This window comes from Limulus polyphemus, unplaced genomic scaffold, assembly GCF_000517525.1.
Source record: "Limulus polyphemus unplaced genomic scaffold, Limulus_polyphemus-2.1.2 Scaffold1466, whole genome shotgun sequence".
In the NCBI taxonomy this organism is placed as follows: Eukaryota; Metazoa; Arthropoda; class Merostomata; order Xiphosura; family Limulidae; genus Limulus; species Limulus polyphemus.
In genome coordinates, this window is record NW_013667076.1 from 69172 (window position 1) to 89441 (window position 20270).

Consider the following 20270-nt stretch of genomic DNA (forward strand, 5'->3'; position numbering starts at 1 on the left):
AAAGTAAACTGATTAGCTAAGCTATACAGTTACGAGTACAAAAGAAAACTACACAGCTATTAATTCCAATATCCAATTGGACATAGCATACCAAATATGTAGTGTTTTAGATTGGAAGGTCCAAGGTTTAAGCCACATAACGTGCTCTACACTTTGGTTATGTTATAATTGTGACAGTCAATCCTGCTTTTTGGTTAAAAGTATTTACATAGGTAGTGAGTGTTGTTTATTTGTTGCCTCTGGACAACAATTCTAATTAGACATAACCTTTGTTTGATCCTTTGGGTGTCTGATCTCCAGTTAGTTTGTGTCACATAGAGTATTGTTTAGATTGAAAATACTAAATTGTATCTAAAATCATCTGTAAGAATAAGATTTTCATTTGAGGTTTGTGATTAAATTCCACAAATTTAATACAAAAAATGAGAAGTACTGTTGAAAATAGTTTTTGTTTTGGTAAAAACAATCTTTACAAAGGGTCATAAATAATAAAATATTGTACAGTATAGGTCAACAACAATTCGGCAAAAAATACTTTGTTTTTGCCTTTTTTGAGTAAAGGAAACATGCATAGGTTCTTTAAGCTATTGATGAATAACTACATTACCTGAAAAACAGCAACCAGTAAAAGGTATTGTATTTATCTGTAGAGAACTCACCTGTTCATAGCTGTAGGATTACCTAATACGAAGTTCAGTCTTGAATGTATATTTATTAACCCAACAGCACATTCTCACCAGCTACTCTGACCTACTTAAAATGGTTTAAAAATAACGTATATCAGATTTAATGTTTGTTTGTTTCTCATTAAGAGCAAAGCTACATAATGGACTATCTGTGGTATGCTCATTGCAGGTATTAAAAACCAATTTTTAATATTACGAGCCCTCATTTTGAAACCTAAACCGTTGTTCACAAAAATGTATCATATACACAATGAAGTATGAAACCTATAAGAAGCCAAAAATACTACATCTATTAATGTAATTCTATGGGTTTTTTTACACATTTTCACAAGACAACTCTACTAACACTAAATAAACTAATTATTTCTTAAAAATATACTGTCCTTAGATTTCTTGTTATAAAATTAGTAGAGATTCTATTCTTAGTGAGTGTGTGTGTGTGATAAATATAATTCAGTGAAAACAAATTAACTTTATCATAGAAAAACAAAGGCAGTACAACATTTACTGTTGAGCAAGGAAACTTGTACTAACATTGCTTAAAATAATCCCAGCTCAGATGAAACGTAGTTTGTTAATTATGACTTTCTTGCCCCCCCTGAAAAGAAATGCTGAATTCTGTAATGAAAACTAAAACTTGTTTCTCAGATTTTTAAATAGTATATTATTATAGTGTTGCTTTTACTTTTTTATGTAGGATTCTTCTTTTCTAAATGTTATAAATGGACTATGCTATGCCTATTGCAGAAATCAAACCATGCATTTTAGTGTTATAAGCCCTGAAAGTTGCAGTTGATCCAGCCACAATGGTGAAATGATTTCATATTCTAGTATAGACTAGTACTATTGCTTCCAGTGTTATACACACACACACACAGACAAAAAAAAAAGTTGTGGAAGAAAATGTTGTACTTTAATTGTTTGTCTTGTTACATCAAAACTAACGAATTTTGTGTGTTAACACTATTACTACACTTAATGGTCTAACCTAGATGTCTCGGATTTGAAGATGTGGATGACACTCAAGCATCTGCACTGTAAGCTACAGCAGAGAAACAGAAATGTTTGCTTTTGCATTCCAGGCAGATGTTGTAAAACACTATCTAGTCTGCCTAACACCTCTAACCACAACCTATATGTTGCTATGTAGGCCTGTATCAGCATTGGCTGTTTATTATTTGTAAATGGAGTTAATTTTTAAAGATTGCACAACTTGTAAGAATAAAATATAGGTTGCGAGTTTTTATATTTCAATCAGGTCGACCTGCTGGCTTAGTTGTAAGCGTGAGAGCTTCTACCACTAGCATTCATAGTTCAATTTCTGTGATGGAACACAGTGCATTGTGCAACTCTGTGCTTAATAACAATAATTTTTTCATCTTCTATAAAACTTAGCATTCTGTAGAAGTAAAACTGTACGTTTTTGAGAAAACCGTACTTTTAATGTTATAAATGTTTGAGTTATTTCTACTCTCAATACATCCTTTCTTTTCTTTAACACTCAAAGTCACTCAAATAAGCAACTCAACTTCTTACTTTAGTTGTACACAGATCCAGGTCTCTCTTATTGGTCATTAAGTGTGTTTTCTGCAGGAAAGATGTCTATAACTTCACTCATAATATCCTATAAAAGACAGGTGTATTTCCTATTAGTAAACTGAGTAATTTCTTGGGGATTCTCCCTGTGTACAAACAAGAGTAGTCTTGTTTCGGGAGCAAACAGTGAGCAACCTCCATTTATTTGAGTTTTGTTTTATATATAAAACCAGGCTAGCCTTCGTGTAGAACAGATTGTAATTCAGGAGATATTGTGAGAATTTTTCAGAATGCAGATTTTCAGTCAATTATCTTTTGCTTTGAAAGTTTTAGCTTTAAAAAAAAACTGGTGATGGAGAATTATTGAAGTTTCTCTCATTTTTCTTCTCTTGAATTCCACTCCGTAATTCTTGCCTGCGTTTTGTTTGACTATAAAGATTATGATATGTTCTTGTGTATTATATATATTTTTTTTCCATTGAACTTGGTCAGAATTGGGTACATACAAACCCATACTACATACTGTAGTATTAATCAGTTTGGTTGGTATATAAAGTCAATCAGGTAAGCAACTTCTCCTTAACTGTAGTTGTACACACAGCCAGAATCACTTATTGGTCATTAAGCATGTTTTCTTGCAGAAAAGGTAGTTCTAACTTCACTTGTAATGTCATAAAATAGATATCTTTCTTTTCTGTTGTTGAACCAGTTAATGGGCTGGGGCTTCCTCACCCCTGTGCTGCAGCAAGAGTGATCTTGGGTCATATGAGGGAGGTGCGTGTCATGAGCAACCTGCCTTTGTGTTGTTTTGTTTTATATATAAAGCCAGGATATTCTCACCATAGGACAGGCTGTGATTCAAAAATTACTGTGAGATTTTCCAAATACAGATTTCTAGACATTATTTTGTCTTAAACTTAATTTGAAGGATTCTTTTATTTTGACACTTAATTTTTGCTTTTTCCAACCTATGATAACGAAGTCTTCCCCAAAGCTATCCCTAACTTATCCTCCAATAACCAGTCTTTGCAAGTTTAGCATACTATATCTTTTTGAGCCTCATGAAGATGATGGACCATGTTGTCCACTAAATCATGTAAAGAGTGTTTCTTTTAATTGTATGCTATAAAATTATTGTATATGTGGGAACGTTGTTGTCATCATTTTATGGTTTATTTTTATTGAAAGTATGTACAAGGGCTGTCAGTCTAATGTATTGACAAAAAGAACTTTTCACAGTTTGAGCAACTAATCTGTCAAAATGCTCTGTGATGTCCTCTACTTTAAAAACCAATAAGCAAATTCTAGTTTTAGGTGTGTTTTTTATTCCCCACTAGAAATAACTTTATCGGTAAACTTAATGAAAGTGTCCCCCCCCCTCCCCCATTATCTGAACCCCTTGATCATCTTGTTCCTCCTGCAAGCAGCCAAAAACTCAAATGTACTAGAGACTGGTATTTGAATGTTAACTGAACTTGTATCTATAACCTTAACTTTATTATTATTATTGCAAACCCTTGATAACCCAGCGCTTTCATTCACCCTCAAAGAACTTTGTACATTTTCCAGTCTTAATTCCTTTTCTTCTGCTCCTAATTTGTTATTTTTCAACACATAATAGCAAAATCTTCACCAAAGCCATTTTTAACTTATCCTCAAATAAGCAAGCTCTGCAAGTTTAATGTATTGTAACTTTTTGAGCCTCTTGAAAGTTGCAATATAGCCTACAGTCCTTAAACACATCTCATTCCTGGTAACTATGAAACCCTGTAAATTTCACCTCGCTTATCCCTGAACTAATCATATTGAAATTGACTCATCTTCGTACTCCATCACCAGTCTACACACCCATTAATTGTACATTTATCTCAAATTAAATTATTTCACAGTTTCTATACTAATCTAACACTAAAATACCCTTGTTATGACGATAATATTAGTTACCAGTACCATAGCTATGATGTTCATCTCTAATTACAAACTGAAATATATAATAATGTATTCTCAGCAACTATCAAATAATACAAACACTATTTTTAATTTTAAAACTAAATAAATTTGCGTTCTTACTTAGCTAATACATGTGGCAATTCTTTAATCTAATATTTAATAACTAATATCTTATAACCTAGTGCTACAACCTAAAATCAACAGTGGATTAATTGTAAGGCTCTTGACGCTATTATGTCTAATGTTGTAGCTTGAGATTTACTAGTGTAGTTTTATCAGGAGAATTGATTTCCTCGTAAATATTATAATAGGTTTGCTTGATAACAGGAAATTTGAACAGAAACAGAGTAATCTGACTATGAAAACTGATAGTTTTAAGCAGTGTGAGAAATAAACAGACTGGACATATTTGACAGAAAGTGAAAGCAATCTTTTTTGCAAAATAGTATGGGTGCTTGCGTAGACACTTAGACAGCCTTATCTACTGAATTGGTGAAGGGATTGTCAACTTTCTTCCTTCAAGATGATTATCTGGAGGACTTGTTGCAATGAAAACCAAGTATAACTGAGCAAACTTACAATTTCCAATCTACCAGCCTTCCAGTGGTTCGATGGTAAGTCTGTGGGCACATAATGTTAAAAACCGGTTGTTTTTTTTTTATATCTGTGGTGGGTACAACACAGATAGCCCATTGTGCAGCTTTGTACTTAATGACAAATAGATAAAAACAATTTTGAATATTTTTTATTTTTTTTGCAATAAGCATTTGTCATCATCGTCATACAGACATCATCCACTCAGCCAACAAAGAACATTGCAGTCACTGACCTTTCGACATGGATATTGCTACTTTACTGCAACATCCTTTCAATCAGAATAGATAACTTGTATGGTGAACTAAGACAGAAAGGCAACAAAGATGAAATATTTTCAATAGTTTTCCTGGACCACTTGTTTATGTCTAAAAGTGCACAGAAAGAAACTTAAAAGAAAATGTTTAAAAAATCCTCTGTTACTAAAGATGATTTGTTTGTTTATTGAATTTTGTACAAAGGTACTCAAGGACTATCTGTGCTAGACAATCGTAATTTTGAAGTGATAGACTAAAAGGAAGGCAGCTAGTCAACATCATCCACTGCTAACAAAACAGTGGGATTGACTATTGCACTACAATGCTCCCACGACAGAAGGAGTTAACATAATTGATGACGGGATTCGAACCTGCAGATTGCGAGTCGAGTGCTCTAAACACCAGGCCATGCTAAGCCTTACTAAAAATGGTGGAAAACATATGCCCCATATCCCAGCTGTATCTGCAATAATAAAACGTTAATATGTTTAATCCTTACTAATGTAACTAAAACACTAAACTCTTGTAATCTTTAATAATAATAGAATATCGCAACGCAGTGACGAAAAAAAGACAATTTAATTCTTCAACAGTTCAAGATTTTCCTTGCACACTTTAAATTAACCCTTTATTTTACCTGGAATCATCGATTCTCTTAAATTCCTCCGAAGTGTTTCCAAAATCCTGACGGAAACTCATTCCACCAGCCAATCACCCTGTTAAAAAAGAAAAAGCTGGTTTAATTGGAGCCACAGTTACTGAGTGCTGGAGCTTAGCCTGTCTTTTCCAAATCTTAAACTTGTATCCTCTCGTCGTATTATAGCACAAAGAAATCAGGGGCCTTTTCTTATTGATTTCTAGGGTGAGCTTGTAAACTTTGATAAGATCACATCTTACCATTCCACCAAGCTTAGCGGGAAGTCTGAAGGCTTATAACGCTAAAACCAGCTTTCAATGCCCGTGGTGAGCACAGCACAGGTAATCTGTTATGTAAATTTTTGTTTAATTTACAAACACTGTTTTTCTCCGAATTAAAAGATAGTTCACGTTTAGTCAAAGCTAAAGTTTTCCTTATTTTATAGTAATTTGTGTGTTATAATTGTTATTCAAATCTCACACTCCATCTATCTAGTTTTTGCTAACAAAAATGTTTTTACTGTGTTGCTAAATTTAATACCATTTATTGCATTTTTAGGAGTAACTTCTGTTGATCTCGAGAACGTGGGGCCGGGGCCATGTGCCTGATAATTGGAGTCAAAATATGATTGTGTTCCCCATGATTTTGCTGACAACGATTTTTTTTTATTTAGTCTTTTTCTACGCAGCACGTACTAAACCCGTGCTTTATCAAATGTACTATCACAAAGCAGACATATGCGGTTTTGTAGTACACGACAAACAACTTAATTTGTATTTTGCATGTACAATACAGTATTTATTATTGTGCGACATTGCTGAATAATATTATAAAGTATTTTTATAAATTGACAGATAATATATAATCATTTACGACTCCCTCATCCTCTATTGTTTTGGACCTTCCAACATGGCTGACTATCATATCCACAACAGACTGCAGACGATGAACATTTGACGGTTGATATGTTGTGGGCTACAGCATCCAAAACTTAGCCCACCGTTTGATGTTCTTTTCTAGTGTGTGTTTTTTTTTTTTCATTTACGTTTTTTGTGCTATGTCTACTGAGCGAGATATTCCCAAAACTTTTGGTAGCTATTTCTGCAGACATTTTGTAGCTGACTAAACAAAATGTCGCTACAACTAGGGTCAAACAAAATAAATATATTAAATAAACCAGAAAAACAAACACTTTCAAACAACTAGAATACAAATTTCATCACTTGCAGAAAACACTTAGTAAACCTGCGCCTGGCCATGTCTACGTACACACGTTAATAAACAATACAACATAACTTTCAATATAATTAATTTTAATAAATATCAAAAGAATTAGGGAAAAAATCTGAAAAAGAGAATAACCTAATTCATCATTAAATAATGTTTCAAAATTAAACTTAATATCAAGAACAATATCGATAAATAATTAGCAATAAATCTTTTTAACTATATCTCGTGAACTAATCCGTTTTTAAGGTCAAGAAAGGCTACTATTTAGTGGTTAGATCATGAGGTTACATCTCATGTGACTAGCTATAAATCCATATAATCTTTCTCAACATCTATATATCGCCGCTAGGGGAAGTTGGTGTCAATTTCATAATATATACTCAAAATCAATGTGCTTAAGATGGAAGAGGAATTAGAGCTTTAATTAATATAACTAAAACTTCATAGTTGGACTAAAGAATAGGAATAATGAATGAGCGGTAAATAAAATCATATCAAAATAAATGTAGAATTCGCCATCTCACAATTTTCCTTTAAAAATTCCACTTTTGTGTCTTTTTCAGAACAAATGATATTTTAATTATCCTATTTTGTGTTTTACTTGCATAATAGTGGATTTATTTTATTTGAATTTGTCCATTGCTAGATCTTGTAATTTTGTTCTGAGGGGCAGATAGTGAATTTATCTTGAATTTCACTTTTAAGAATTTAGTTTTGTGCACAAACATGCAACTTTTTGTTTATTTGTTTTATGTAGTAAGCGCATCGATGACTTAATATTTAACATCTGCCAGTAGAGGGCCATACCCAATCGTGGTGTGAAAGTGTACGGTATGGAAATGTATTCTATTTTGTGTTAATATACTCTGTGGTGCGTTTATTTAATCATTTATGTCTTGTTTTTTGTGTGTTTCATGTGAGTAAGTAATATTTACTACGAGATATACTAGAAAATTAATTTTATACTGACTCCTGTCTTTATATACATTGATATTATGAAGTATCATATGATTAGCCTTAAAGTTAAAAGTAAGTTAAACTTCACTTTAAATTAAAGCCATGGGAGTAAGCATACTGAAGTGATTACACAACTAAGGACTTTTCCATTATCCAGTACTTGTGACTTTTCCCTTTGTAACGGACACTAATTCCATGAAATGCATAAAATTACAAAGGATCATTTCAACATCTATCTCATAATGCATTAAAATGTAATGGACAGTACTTGGTTTTAAATTGCCTAAAAATAAAAACCTGTTCCACTCCAGCCACTGCTAATTGCTTGTGCTACTTGATATAAATAACATTAACACAACACATGAACAACAGTCTGAGTGCTGGGTCTACGATAAACTGTGGCATTGCTATTGTCAATAGCTTTGGACAGTTCAATTCATTTCATCGACTTGATTCATTTGATGCAGTTCAGTTTGAGTCAAGTTGAATGATTTGTTTGTTTGATTCACTAATTCAAAATCAACATATCTAGAGTGAAGTATTTAGTTATGAAGGGTTATTTGGAGCACATTGACTAGATATACAATCAAAAGTTCGTTGTCTCAGTAGTTGTGCTTCTTAAACATGAAGTGAAATGTAAGTTGATAAAAGATTACATTTTGTTTTTAATGAAACTCTTGGGAAAAGCATCATAATATAGACTATATTATATAGCTTAGCAAGCAGTTTTACAACCTTTCAAAATGTTAACTGTAACTAGTGAAACTGAATAAAAAAGTAAACCATCTAAATACTGCAATTCATCCCCTCGTAATAATCTATACATATACATAAATCATAAGGACAACAAGGGATCTTTTCATCATCTAGGCCATTCCATCCACTGAATTAAACTCTAAAATAAAATATGCTCAAAGGCAGTCCTTATCATTTAAATATTTATCAAGCCTTCCATTAAACTCTTTTAAATTATTTGCATCTACTACATCAACACATTCCAAAGGCCAACAACCTTGTTAGAAAAATAAAGCTGTCTAAGCTAAAGATGACAACTACCCTGCCAAAATTTGTACGTGTGTCCCTTACTCTTACTATTGTCACCATTAACTATGAAAAATATGATGTATCAGCATTATCAGTTTTCTTTACAATCTGAAACAACTCAATCAGATCACCTCTAACTCTTTTTTTTTTTTCAAAAGCTAAATCCTTTACTATATCACAAGTGCCAGCTATGTCCTCCACCCCTGCCCCTGGATAGCATAATTTAATTATTTTCTTCCTATTTATTGCAAAGACTATCCTATCCATGTAATGTACTAAAGAATCACCTGTAACATTAACTTCTGAATGTTTTTCATTTCTATTTCTATCTGTTCCTTTTGTTATTCTTCCTTCCCCCAATTGATATGTACAAGCTAAAGATTGGAATATATTACTTAATAGAAGCAGCTCATTAAAATTCAATTACTAGCCATATTAGTGCTGTTTCTAACTTTCTAAAAGTCATCACTGGCCACTGTATCCTTTGTATGCAAAAGCTTAAAAATTCCTTATTTTATGGGGTTGAAAGTAAGAGACTCAAATGTGTTGTTTTTGTTGTCTTCACAATGGTGTTATCAGTTATGTAGGCTTCTTTTTTCTCTTTTGTCTGTTGTTGCACAATGTTGTCTAATGACATGACTCTTGGGGAGGAGTTTTGTTAATAACCTTATTATGATCTCTGTGTGCTTTAATACTTTTTTTGTCCCTAATTTGTTTTAGTTTAAGTTTAGCTGATGAGAACGCTGTCATATTTGTCTCGTACATTAGACGTTTTCTAGTTGGATTGACAGATCCCTTACCAAAAAAAGTTAAATTTTGCAAAAGCACAATTTGAAACAAACCAATCAAAGTTATTGAAACTTTGAAACAAACCAATTAAAGTTATTGAAATTGAACTTTAGTCTCCAGAATGGAAAAGAGGAACAATCATAATAGTAAAATATCACATCAGTTTTGTATTTATTTGTCATGAATACAACAAAAAAATAAAAGTAATTCAGTATCACTTGATATATATATATATATATATATATATATCAATAATAAATTATGATAATTGTTATTATTTTGTGGATTTTGTGTGAAGATTTGAGTTGGATACACCATAATGATTGTCATACAGGATTCAAGAGTTTCTGAATCATTTCATGAATTTGTATTATTATGCTGGTTACTTCTTCTGTCACATAGTTTGATAATTGGATGAGTTGAAAGAATCAATTCAAATAGGATGATTCACTATAAAGAGTCATTAAAAAGAATGAATCATTAACTAAGGGCACATTCCTAATTGTTAGTGGAGCTCTTAACTTGCAGTTTTGTTTTGATGTGATCTAGGCTAGACTTAAACTTCATTCACATACTATTTATTATGATTGAAAGTAATGGACAAATTTGTTCCACAACAGATAAAATAACTAACACAAATATAAATAAAAGTGTAGTTAATACATGTATAGCATAGTTCACTGGTTCCCAACCTTTTTATGATGTGTGCTGTCAGTCATGTCTTTGAGCCAGTGGTGTATTCTTGACACAATTTGTTGAAAATAAATAATTCAAGGTTGAGTCAACACTACAAGAATGTGGAGTTCTGGCTAGTGGAATTATTGGTAATTTTTAAGACATAGGGTTTACTTTCTTTTCAGTGGTTTCTTCAAAGGTTCTCATGTACCCCTAGAAAGGTATCAGTGTGCCTCTCAGGGGTATGTGTTCCACAGTTAAATTTGCTTTAAAAATCATGCTCATTGTCACTACAGTAAAATAAAATGTAAAAAACAATAACTGCTAAGTACATATGATGATGATGTTTTTTTCTGTTGAAATTATTTTAAATTTCATTTTTTACAAATTTCAGAAGTTTGATAGACAAAAAGTAATCTTATAAGTGAACTATTCAGTTATAAATAGTTTATTTTCACCAAAGGTAAACCAAAAATGTAATCTGTGGCATTAGGCCTAATGCGTTTCTCGATTTGCCATATACTTTGCAGTTTCAAGACTCATCAGCACAGCTTGGGTCAGCAAACCAAAACAATACAGTTAGGCCCCTTATAATGGTGATGTTTATACAATACTTATGGGGTTTTTGAGTTCTTTTTAACTCACCATTTAGTAACCTAAATTAATTTAGGTGTGTGAATAATATTATGGCATTACACCTAATTTGTTACTCAGTATTATACAGCAGACCTCATTAGGCCTCTACATCACATATTATATTTTCAATTTTACCTTTGATAAAATTAAAATAAATATGTAGTATCATTAAACAGTTTGTTCGCTGTACAATATCAAATAATGAATTGGGTGTAATGCAATAGTATTACTTTACTATACGGGGGAGTTAAAAAGGACTCAAAAGCCCAAGATATCCAGTTATAAAGACGTACAAGTATATTCTGAGTATTATTCTACACTGAGAAAAAAAAGAATGATAAAATTTTTGCTTGAAGTCCACCAATTTCTTTCTTTGAACTTTATACCAACATAAATGACTAGTGTAAAAAGAGATTGGGTGTGATGGTTATGCTAAGGCAAATCTGATGGCTATTTTGGAAACACATATTTATTTATTTTTCTGCTAGCTTAGAATAATAATTTTTTTATTAAGACTTTCTTCAGTTACTTGTAATTCTTTAATTAGTTTTGTTGGAAAAGTATTTCAGATATTATTAATGTTGCTTATTACAAATTTTTAATTATTATTAGTATAACTTCTTTATTATTAAAAGTATCCTACTAGTGAAAAACATACAGGTAATCGTGTTGTCTTAATTTAAGAGAATGTAATACCAGTTCTTTCACTGTGTATCTTTTGTCTTATCCAATTATTTCTTATGTGATATTAGTGTTGAGAATTAAAAAAATAAAAACATACAGAACACATTTTCATCAATATTTGTAAAATTAAAAATGGTAAACATTACCTTTTCCTAAATATATTTTTTATGGTCATTCACATATTCAACTAAGCCATTGAAAGATTTTAAATGATCAAAACACTATCATTAGGCAAACTAATTCAAAAGTGGGACCTATCAGTCCTTTTGACTTTAGTGAATAAATGGCAGATGGCTTTTAATGGTGAGAATAGTAAAACTAAGGGACACAAACATGTATATTTTGGCAGGGTAGGAGTCATATTCAGCTAAAATGATTTTGGTAACAGGGTAATTGGCTTTTGGAATGGGCTGCCTTCAGATGTGGCGGAAGCAGTAACAGCTGGCTTTGTTTTTTTATTATTTAGTGGGTGGGATAGCCTACATGGATTAACAGTGGTAGTAAAAATATCAACATAAAAACAAGTTGGTACGTTTAAAAAGTTTTACTTCTCATTTCTTATATTCAAGCTATTACTACCAACATTATTAGTTAAAAAACCCAAAGAAAAGTACTTCAATAGATTATTGCACCGAGCCCCAAAAATGACAAAAGCTTGAGTCAATTTGCCCCAAGTTCCTTTATTCTTCAGCTAAGATAAATTTATATATTTGCACCTCCCTTTGCAGCTCAAATAACTTAGATTAGTGCCTTTCTGTTTACATACTTTTCCCATTTCAAGCTATTCATTATCTGTTTTATAGTAAAGGAATAGAAGAATTATAAAAAAACCTCTAATCAGAATCATGTATAAATATTCGTAGTTGTTCATTCAAAATTTTAGTAAATATATTCCAAAGCCTTGTTGACTTACTGTCATTAACATTTGAAAACATTAGTCTCATCCATTATCTATAAAACAACGAACACTCTTGATCAGTGGTGTAAAGTATTTAAATTTGCCACATGCTTCCCATACAATAATATTCATCATATGTCTAGGTTTAAGAGATGACTGAAAGTAAATTAGATATTCCAAACATTGAAGAATTAACAAGGACTATCATCCATGATGTCGAAGAACCCACTTGAAATAGATCTGTAGCAGAGACAGCTGATATGGGTATTACAAAACTTTTATTTAAAATCCAATAAAAGAAACAATGTTTCAATCTAAGAAGGTGGAAAAGTTGTTACTTGTGCTTTTTCTCTGCTATAGAAAGACTATCATCATTTGTGAACTTGTTAATCAAAACCTCCAACTGATCGAAGTTTTCATTGTCAGCTAAAACCACATTTTTGGGTAAATTGTTTAAGAGGTAATGATGTTTATATGAATAGCAAATCTCTCCGAAAGGAAAACATTGGAACTTTATCCTCGTTATTTGTAGTAATGGAATCGACTGTCAGCACACTGCTTGGATGACTTAAGAGACTGATCAATCACTACACCAAAATCCCTTTATTTCATGACACTGTTAAGGTTATTCCCATCCAAATTATACTTATAATTCAAATTATGATAAACCACATGCATTATCTTGCATTTATTATGATTAAACCCATCTGCCATTTATTTGCCCAACTCACTAAATGATCTAAATCCTTTTGTAAATCAGTAGCATACTCTTCACAGCTAGCAACACCCAAGACCTTAATATCATCTGCAAATTTAAGTAATCTATTGACCATTCTATCATCTATTTCACTGACGTAAATCAGAAAGAGCAGAGGTACTTAGATTGAGCCCTGAGGTACCCCACTTGTAACATTAATCCAGTTTGACTGAACTTCATTTGTAACAACCCTCTGTTTTTTTCCATTCAGCCACTTTTCTATCCAATTAGCTAACTTATCCTCCTAACTTATAGAGATAACTTTCTACAAGCCTTTTATGTGGCTCCTTGTCAAATGCTTTCTGAAAATCCAGATAGACCAAATCTACACCCTTACCCTCATCAACATAAGCAGTAATCTTTTCAGAGAATGTCAAAAAGATTTGTAAGGCAAGATTTTTCCCATGTGAAACCATGTTGACTATCCAATAAAATTCTAAACTTTGTTAAATGGCTTTGCAAAGCATCTTATATCAGATTTTCCAAAACTTTTCCCACAACTCGTGCAAGAATAATGGGTATATAATTACTATAACACTTTTTATCACTTCCCCTGAAAAAAAGATTGACATTAGCTAACTTCCAATCCTCCGGTACCTGCCCACTATTCAAGGACTTACAAAAAAATAGTAGTAAGTGGCTTATATATCCAATCCTTAATCCCCTCCATAACCCTTGGGGAAATATTATCTTGCCCAGGAGCCTTATAATTCTTTAAACTTCCCAACTTTTTCTTAACTAGCTCAGAATTAATACAGCCATCTTGTTCTATCATATTTCCACCTATCAATTGTTCAAAATGTGGAACACTGCTTAAATTATGTAAGTTAAGAAAACAAGCTGAAATGTTTGTAGTTTTTGCCTAAGAAAAAAAAAGCTTCAAATGGTTACAGATTTGAATACAAAAAAACTTGGTAAAGGTATTATTACGAGTTCTTGGTTGCCATAAATAATAGATTTATACTGTTGACTCCATTACTACAAATAATGAGGATAAAGTTCCAATGTATTTTCCTTCTAAGTAATAGAGATTTATACTGTCGACTCCATTACTACAAATAATGAGGATAAAGTTCCAATGTTTTTCCTTTTAGGTAATAGAGATTTATACTGTTCGCTCCATTATTACAAATAATGAGGATAAAGTTCCAATGTTTTCCTTTTAAGTAATATAAATTTATTATTGAATACAAGTCTAAAGAGGTTATAATTTCATTGGTTAAGCCATATTTGGAGTATTGTATTCAGTCTTGGCTGCTTACCTTAGGAAGGACATTGAATTGTTGGAAAAGGTTCAGAGGAGGTTTACTATAATGGTACTTGGAATGGAGGGTTTGTCATATGAGAAGAGGTTAAGATCTCCCAAATTGTTTTCTCTTTAAAAAAAGAAGAGTTAGGGGGGATCTGATTGAGGTGTTTAAAATTGTAAAGGTAATTGATAGTGTTGATGCGTCATCTGTTTTTCATACTTAACAATGGGAATGGTAGGACTAGGGGACACAAGTATGAATTTTTGCAGGGTAGGAGCCATCTTTAGCTAAGAAAGTTTAATTCTCTTAACAGGGTGGTTGGCCTTTGGAATGGGTTGCCTTCAAATGTTATGGAAGCAGTAAATTTAAGTGAGTGTAAGAGAAAGCTTGGTAACTATATGAGTGACAGGGGGCTGGCTTGAAGTTTTTTTATTACAGTTTATTTATTTGATAGTTTTAGTTGGTTTAGAGGATAGGACAGCCGAGATGGAGCAATGGATTCCTTGTTGCCCCAGAACATTATATTAGGTTATTCATCATAGCAATATTTCATTTAATAAAAGAAATAATTCTGGGCTCATGAGTTTTATCTGCATAAAATACATTCAAATATTAGTGAAAGTATATAAAACCTCCCAGTGAAAACATTAAAACCTATAAAAAAACTTTTTTTTTCATCAAAATAGTACAAAATCTTGTAAATTTGAAGGTAAAACTATATTTTTGAACAAAAATTTTGATGCAAAATTATTGATTACTGATCCATGGAAGTATAACAATTTTGCAGGATTTTGGATCATGGGGAGTAGTTCAAATTTCGTTATCAGAACTTACATGGTAAATTGTCCATCATCACATGTAAAGTAATATATTTCTTTCTGGAAATTTTACAGATGGGTATAGAAAATTGCATTTGTTATTAGTAACTTCTCATCAAAAGTAAACCAAGTATATAGGTCTTAACTGAAAGTAATAAATTGATGAAGTCATTTTTATAAATTTTAGCAGCTGATGTGATGTACAGGGTGGGCAAAAAGTCTGGCACCCCCACCCCCCCAACAAAAAGAAAAGAAAAAAAGACAGTGAACATGAAAAAATGAATTTATTGCATGTTGACATATCTCGTATTAACACAGACTAACAAAAGGTTCGATTGACAATCCAAAATGTCTGTCTGTTGGCCTTTATTTTTATGAAATAGGATATGTTTCCATGTGCGTTGTGACATCCTTCTTATCATATTAGGGGTGACCTTAGTGAAACTTTCAACAATTGTTTGTTTCAAAGCATCAGTTGTTTCACATCGTTCCTTTGCCACAATCATTACTAAAATGTGAAAAACTAAATTGTTAACCTGAGCTTTAAATAAGGGGGTGCCCAGATTTTTTGCTCATCCTTTATATAATATCATAAGTTAGTACACAAGAAAATCAAAACTTGTAATGATTAGAATGAATTGAATCTACAGTTAGATACCCTCTATTAGTGATATATTTTTGGCTGCCATTTCATTATCTCGCGAGACCAAGTCAGCTTAGGATATTTAGCTTAATCCTAAATCCACATACTAAGTTAACAATGCAAAATAACATTTATAAGCATGAAAATTAAAATTATGGGAAAATAAAAAAACTTAAATAAAGAATAGACTTGAAATAGGCTAAACTGAAAATAATAAAAATTGTTGACTTGAAAACAACACAAAGGAAAAAAAATTATAAAACCTAAGAAACATCATTAGTGTTAAAATGAAGGTAATTGTCAAAAAAAGGGAGTTTCGATAGTAAAAATGCTCCCCAGTGGCACAGAGGTATGTCTGTGGACCTTCAACACTAGAAACTGGGTTTCGATACCCATGTTGGGAAGAGCACGGATAGCTCATTGTGTAGTCTTGTACTTAACTTCAAACAAACTTGAAAGTAAAATGGAACAAAAAGTCAAAATTTGATAGAATTGAATATCTTACCCTACTTTAGAAAGAAAACATAGGCCTAATCTTCACATGTATGCCGAGAATTTGTTCTAGTGGCATGTTGTAGCACAAGTGTTTTGTTAAAGTATGTAAAGTAAACATTATTTATGTGTGTGTGTTTGTGTTATTCTTTTAAATGGTGTAATAGTTTCATTTTAAATCTCTCTGAATATAAATATGTTTTAACAGAGGTATACAGGAAGGAAGAATATGTGAAAGCTATGCATCGATCAGACGTATGTGTGTACTACCTTGTAAAGTAATTATCAAAACAAGCTTAATGTAGAGACAAAGTATCAAACACATGGCCATCTTGACAAAGTCCCAGCGTTTGGTTGTGGGGGTTGTTGCATTACTTGTCGTTGATATCATCTGGGTAACGTCATCAGAACTCACAAAGGTCAGTAACCTTATATCTGTCTCCAGGAATTTTGTTTTTATTTTTTATTATTACATCATAGATATAAATGGTACATGTGTTAATGACCTTGACAGTGGTAAGTTTACGGACTTACGGCACTAAAATTTTGGGTTAGATTCCCCATGGTGGAAACAGCAGATAGCATGATGTGGCTTTGTTCTAAAACAAACAAACAAACAAAAAATGCTGATGACCTCAGTAATATTTGTATATTATTATTGTCCGTTTCTGTTATATTTTGCTGAATGTGTTTCTTTGAGAATGTAAACTGGGACAATGTTAAAATTCTTGATACAGTCTCCAATTTCAACAGATATGGGATTTGTGAAGGCTACCTGAATGTCCAGAACTATAAACATTTGTGAAACTGTGATTTAGGTCAAATCCTTCCAAATGTGTACAAGTTTTCATTGTCCCCAGTTTACCAACAAATGTTGTTATATAACAAAAATTAGTTTAAACGTGATTCTCTATGCTGGTTGTTGTAATATTTAAGTGTATTAGTTTTGAGATTTTAACATCATCTTATTTCTGCCTACACGTAAATCTCTCTAAGTTACTGAGAAGTGTAATTCCAAAGAAGAAGTTGCGGGTTCACGATTTATTACAAGTCACACTTTATTAAACGATTTATTACCTCTAAACCTTCCAATATTGTGCATAAAATGTAAGGGGCCCAAAGATTACTGTTGAAATATTTCTTATCCTTCAACTGTCAAATAATATAAATAATTTGTACACAACTCATCCTTACATTTTTGTTTTATAAATTTCGCGCAAAGCTACATGAGTACTATCCGCACTAGCCGTCCCTAATTTAGCAGTGTAAAACTAGAAGGAAGGCAGCTAGTCATCACCACCCACTGCCAACTCTTGGGCTACTCTTTTACCAAAAAATAGTGGGATTGACCAGCACATTATAATGTCCCCACGGCTGAAAGGGTGAGCATGTTTGGTGGGATGGAGATTTGAACCCAACACCTCTCACATTGGGAGTCAAGTGCCCTAACCACCTAGCCATGGACTTTAATTTGAGAGAAGTTCATTTGTTTTTTGCCATCTAACACCTCCGAGGCTTTTGCATTTGGACCTGTGAACTATGAATTATTTGGTGTGTTAAGAAGAGGTTATTTTTATTTCAAAATGCATAGATTTCATAGCTCCAGTGCTGGCTAAATATAGATCAGTCAGTGTGGATGGTCACTAGTGGTACTGGTTGGGTTTCTCCAGTTTCTTCTTTCATTACATGGATTATAGATACAGCCTGTGTACTTTTTAACCATTACTGACATACCTGGGACAAACACGAAGACACTTTATATTCATAACTGGTAAAACGTTAATTCTACAATTGCATTTTGTTTTTGAATTCTGTCAATAATTTGAGGGATTTCTTTTTCACACATTGTTTATACATACTTTCAAGATACACACTTGTATTAAGTGGGATGTTTTTATGCCACGTTATTTATTGCTTTTTCTTTAAAATACTAAAATAGAAAATTAAATGTTTAAATAATATAGTCCAGTGGATATGAATAATTTTATTCTTATGTACTTTCAGTCTTTATATTACCACTGGCATATTTCTGAAAAACACTTTAATAAATCTCTCACCATGCGTTGAATGGGTACATCTTCTAGTTTCAATAAATGTGCATATAGAGTTATAAGTGCAGGTTGTAATAAGTTGTACTGAAAATTCTTATTTATTAGTTTTCTATCTGGAAGAGGGATATAAATATTATTGGTCATGATAAACATCTAGGTTTAAAAAAGTTGAAAGTAGTAATTGGTCATGTTGACCATAAATACTCTTTTTTTGTTTCCTTTCATCCCAATCCATCTTAATCCAGTACTTTGTTTCATAAGCATTAATGAATCTTGAAAATATGTATATAGCCTCATCAAAAAATTCGTTTTTATTCACAGTACATATTTAAGAATGAGGACTTCAGCAAGCCATTTTTCAGTACCTACATTAAAACAACTATGTTTATGATTTATCTGTTTGGATTCATCATTTGGAAACCATGGAGAGATCAATGCTTTCATCGTCCTGTATACACTGTAAGTAAATACTTTTCTCAACTGTATAATGCTTTCATCGTCCTGTATACACTGTAAGTAAATACTTTTATCAACTGTACAATGCTTTCATCGTCCTGTATACACTGTAAGTAAATACTTTTATCAACTGTACAATGCTTTCATCATCTAGTATACACTGTAAGTAAATACTTTTATCAACTGTACAATGCTTTCATCGTCCTGTATACACTGTAAGTAAATACTTTTATCAACTGTACAATGCTTTCATCATCCTGTATACACTGTAAGTAAATACTTTTATCAACTGTGCAATACTTTCATTGTCCTGTATACACTGTAAGTAAATACTTTTCTAAAGTGTACAATGCTTTCATCATCCTGTATACACTGTAAGTAAATACTTTTATCAACTGTGCAATACTTTCATCGTCCTGTATACACTGTAAGTAAATACTTTTATCAACTGTGCAATACTTTCATCGTCCTGTATACACTGTAAATATATATTTTCATTTAATGTAGCTGTAAAATTGTATATTTTTTAATATTTTGACACAGATTGTTATTAAACCGTCTTGATTTGATGATAAAGTGAGCCATGTGTCCTAGCGTAAAGATGAACTTCAGGTATTTCCTGATTATGCATTTACTTAAACAGATGTGAAATATGTTGCATGAAAAATGAGTACTTACAGGGGATACTAAGTATGTTCTGTAGAAAGTTTGTAAAGTATGTATGTGGGTAATAAACTAGCATCAGCATAAATAATATTCTTTAAAATTGAATGGTGGGTAAAGGAAGGAAGGTTTAAGATAATCTTAACACGACAAGGTTTAAGATAATCTTAACACAAATATACTTTTGTCTTACTTGGCTGTAAAGAAAAGTATTTTGCCATTATTAGTAAGAACTATTGATGTCAAGATATTTATGTCGTGTTTGTTTTTCTTCTCAATTAAGAGCTGGATGACAGTTCTAGAATTACTATTGTGTTAGAGTAGGAAGTTAAATTTGTTATGAAAAATCTATATCTGTATATGTGTATGGTGATTCACACACGCAAGTGAATTTACACTTGTGAATCGCACAGGAGGTTAAAGAGATGTGTTATGACAGGGAAATATTTGCTGTAGTTTTGAATCCTGTTTCAGGAAGTTAAAGAGATGTGTTATGACAGGGAAATATTTGCTGTAGTTTTGAATCCTGTTTCAGGAGGTTAAAGAGATGCGTTATGACAGGGAAAT

At 32.1% G+C, this 20270-nt stretch overlaps 2 protein-coding genes across 2 annotated transcripts in view; both read left to right on the forward strand.

Annotated features, from left to right (window-relative positions):
- LOC106463711 (protein CASC3-like) overlaps nucleotides 1-79 on the forward strand; it is a 40665-nt gene extending 40586 nt beyond the window's left edge. The window contains exon 11 of the mRNA XM_022391290.1: nucleotides 1-79. Within this exon, the coding sequence (XP_022246998.1) occupies nucleotides 1-12 (12 nt within the window). The 3' untranslated portion in view covers nucleotides 13-79.
- Nucleotides 80-7720: 7641 nt separating this feature from the next.
- Nucleotides 7721-20270, forward strand: part of LOC106463709 (solute carrier family 35 member F5-like) — a 34199-nt gene continuing 21649 nt past the window's right edge. The window contains exons 1-4 of the mRNA XM_022391289.1: nucleotides 7721-7810; nucleotides 16742-16952; nucleotides 18906-19087; nucleotides 19914-19929. Of these exons, the coding sequence (XP_022246997.1) occupies nucleotides 16857-16952; nucleotides 18906-19087; nucleotides 19914-19929 (294 nt within the window). The 5' untranslated portion in view covers nucleotides 7721-7810; nucleotides 16742-16856. The remainder of the gene's footprint in view (nucleotides 7811-16741; nucleotides 16953-18905; nucleotides 19088-19913; nucleotides 19930-20270) is intronic.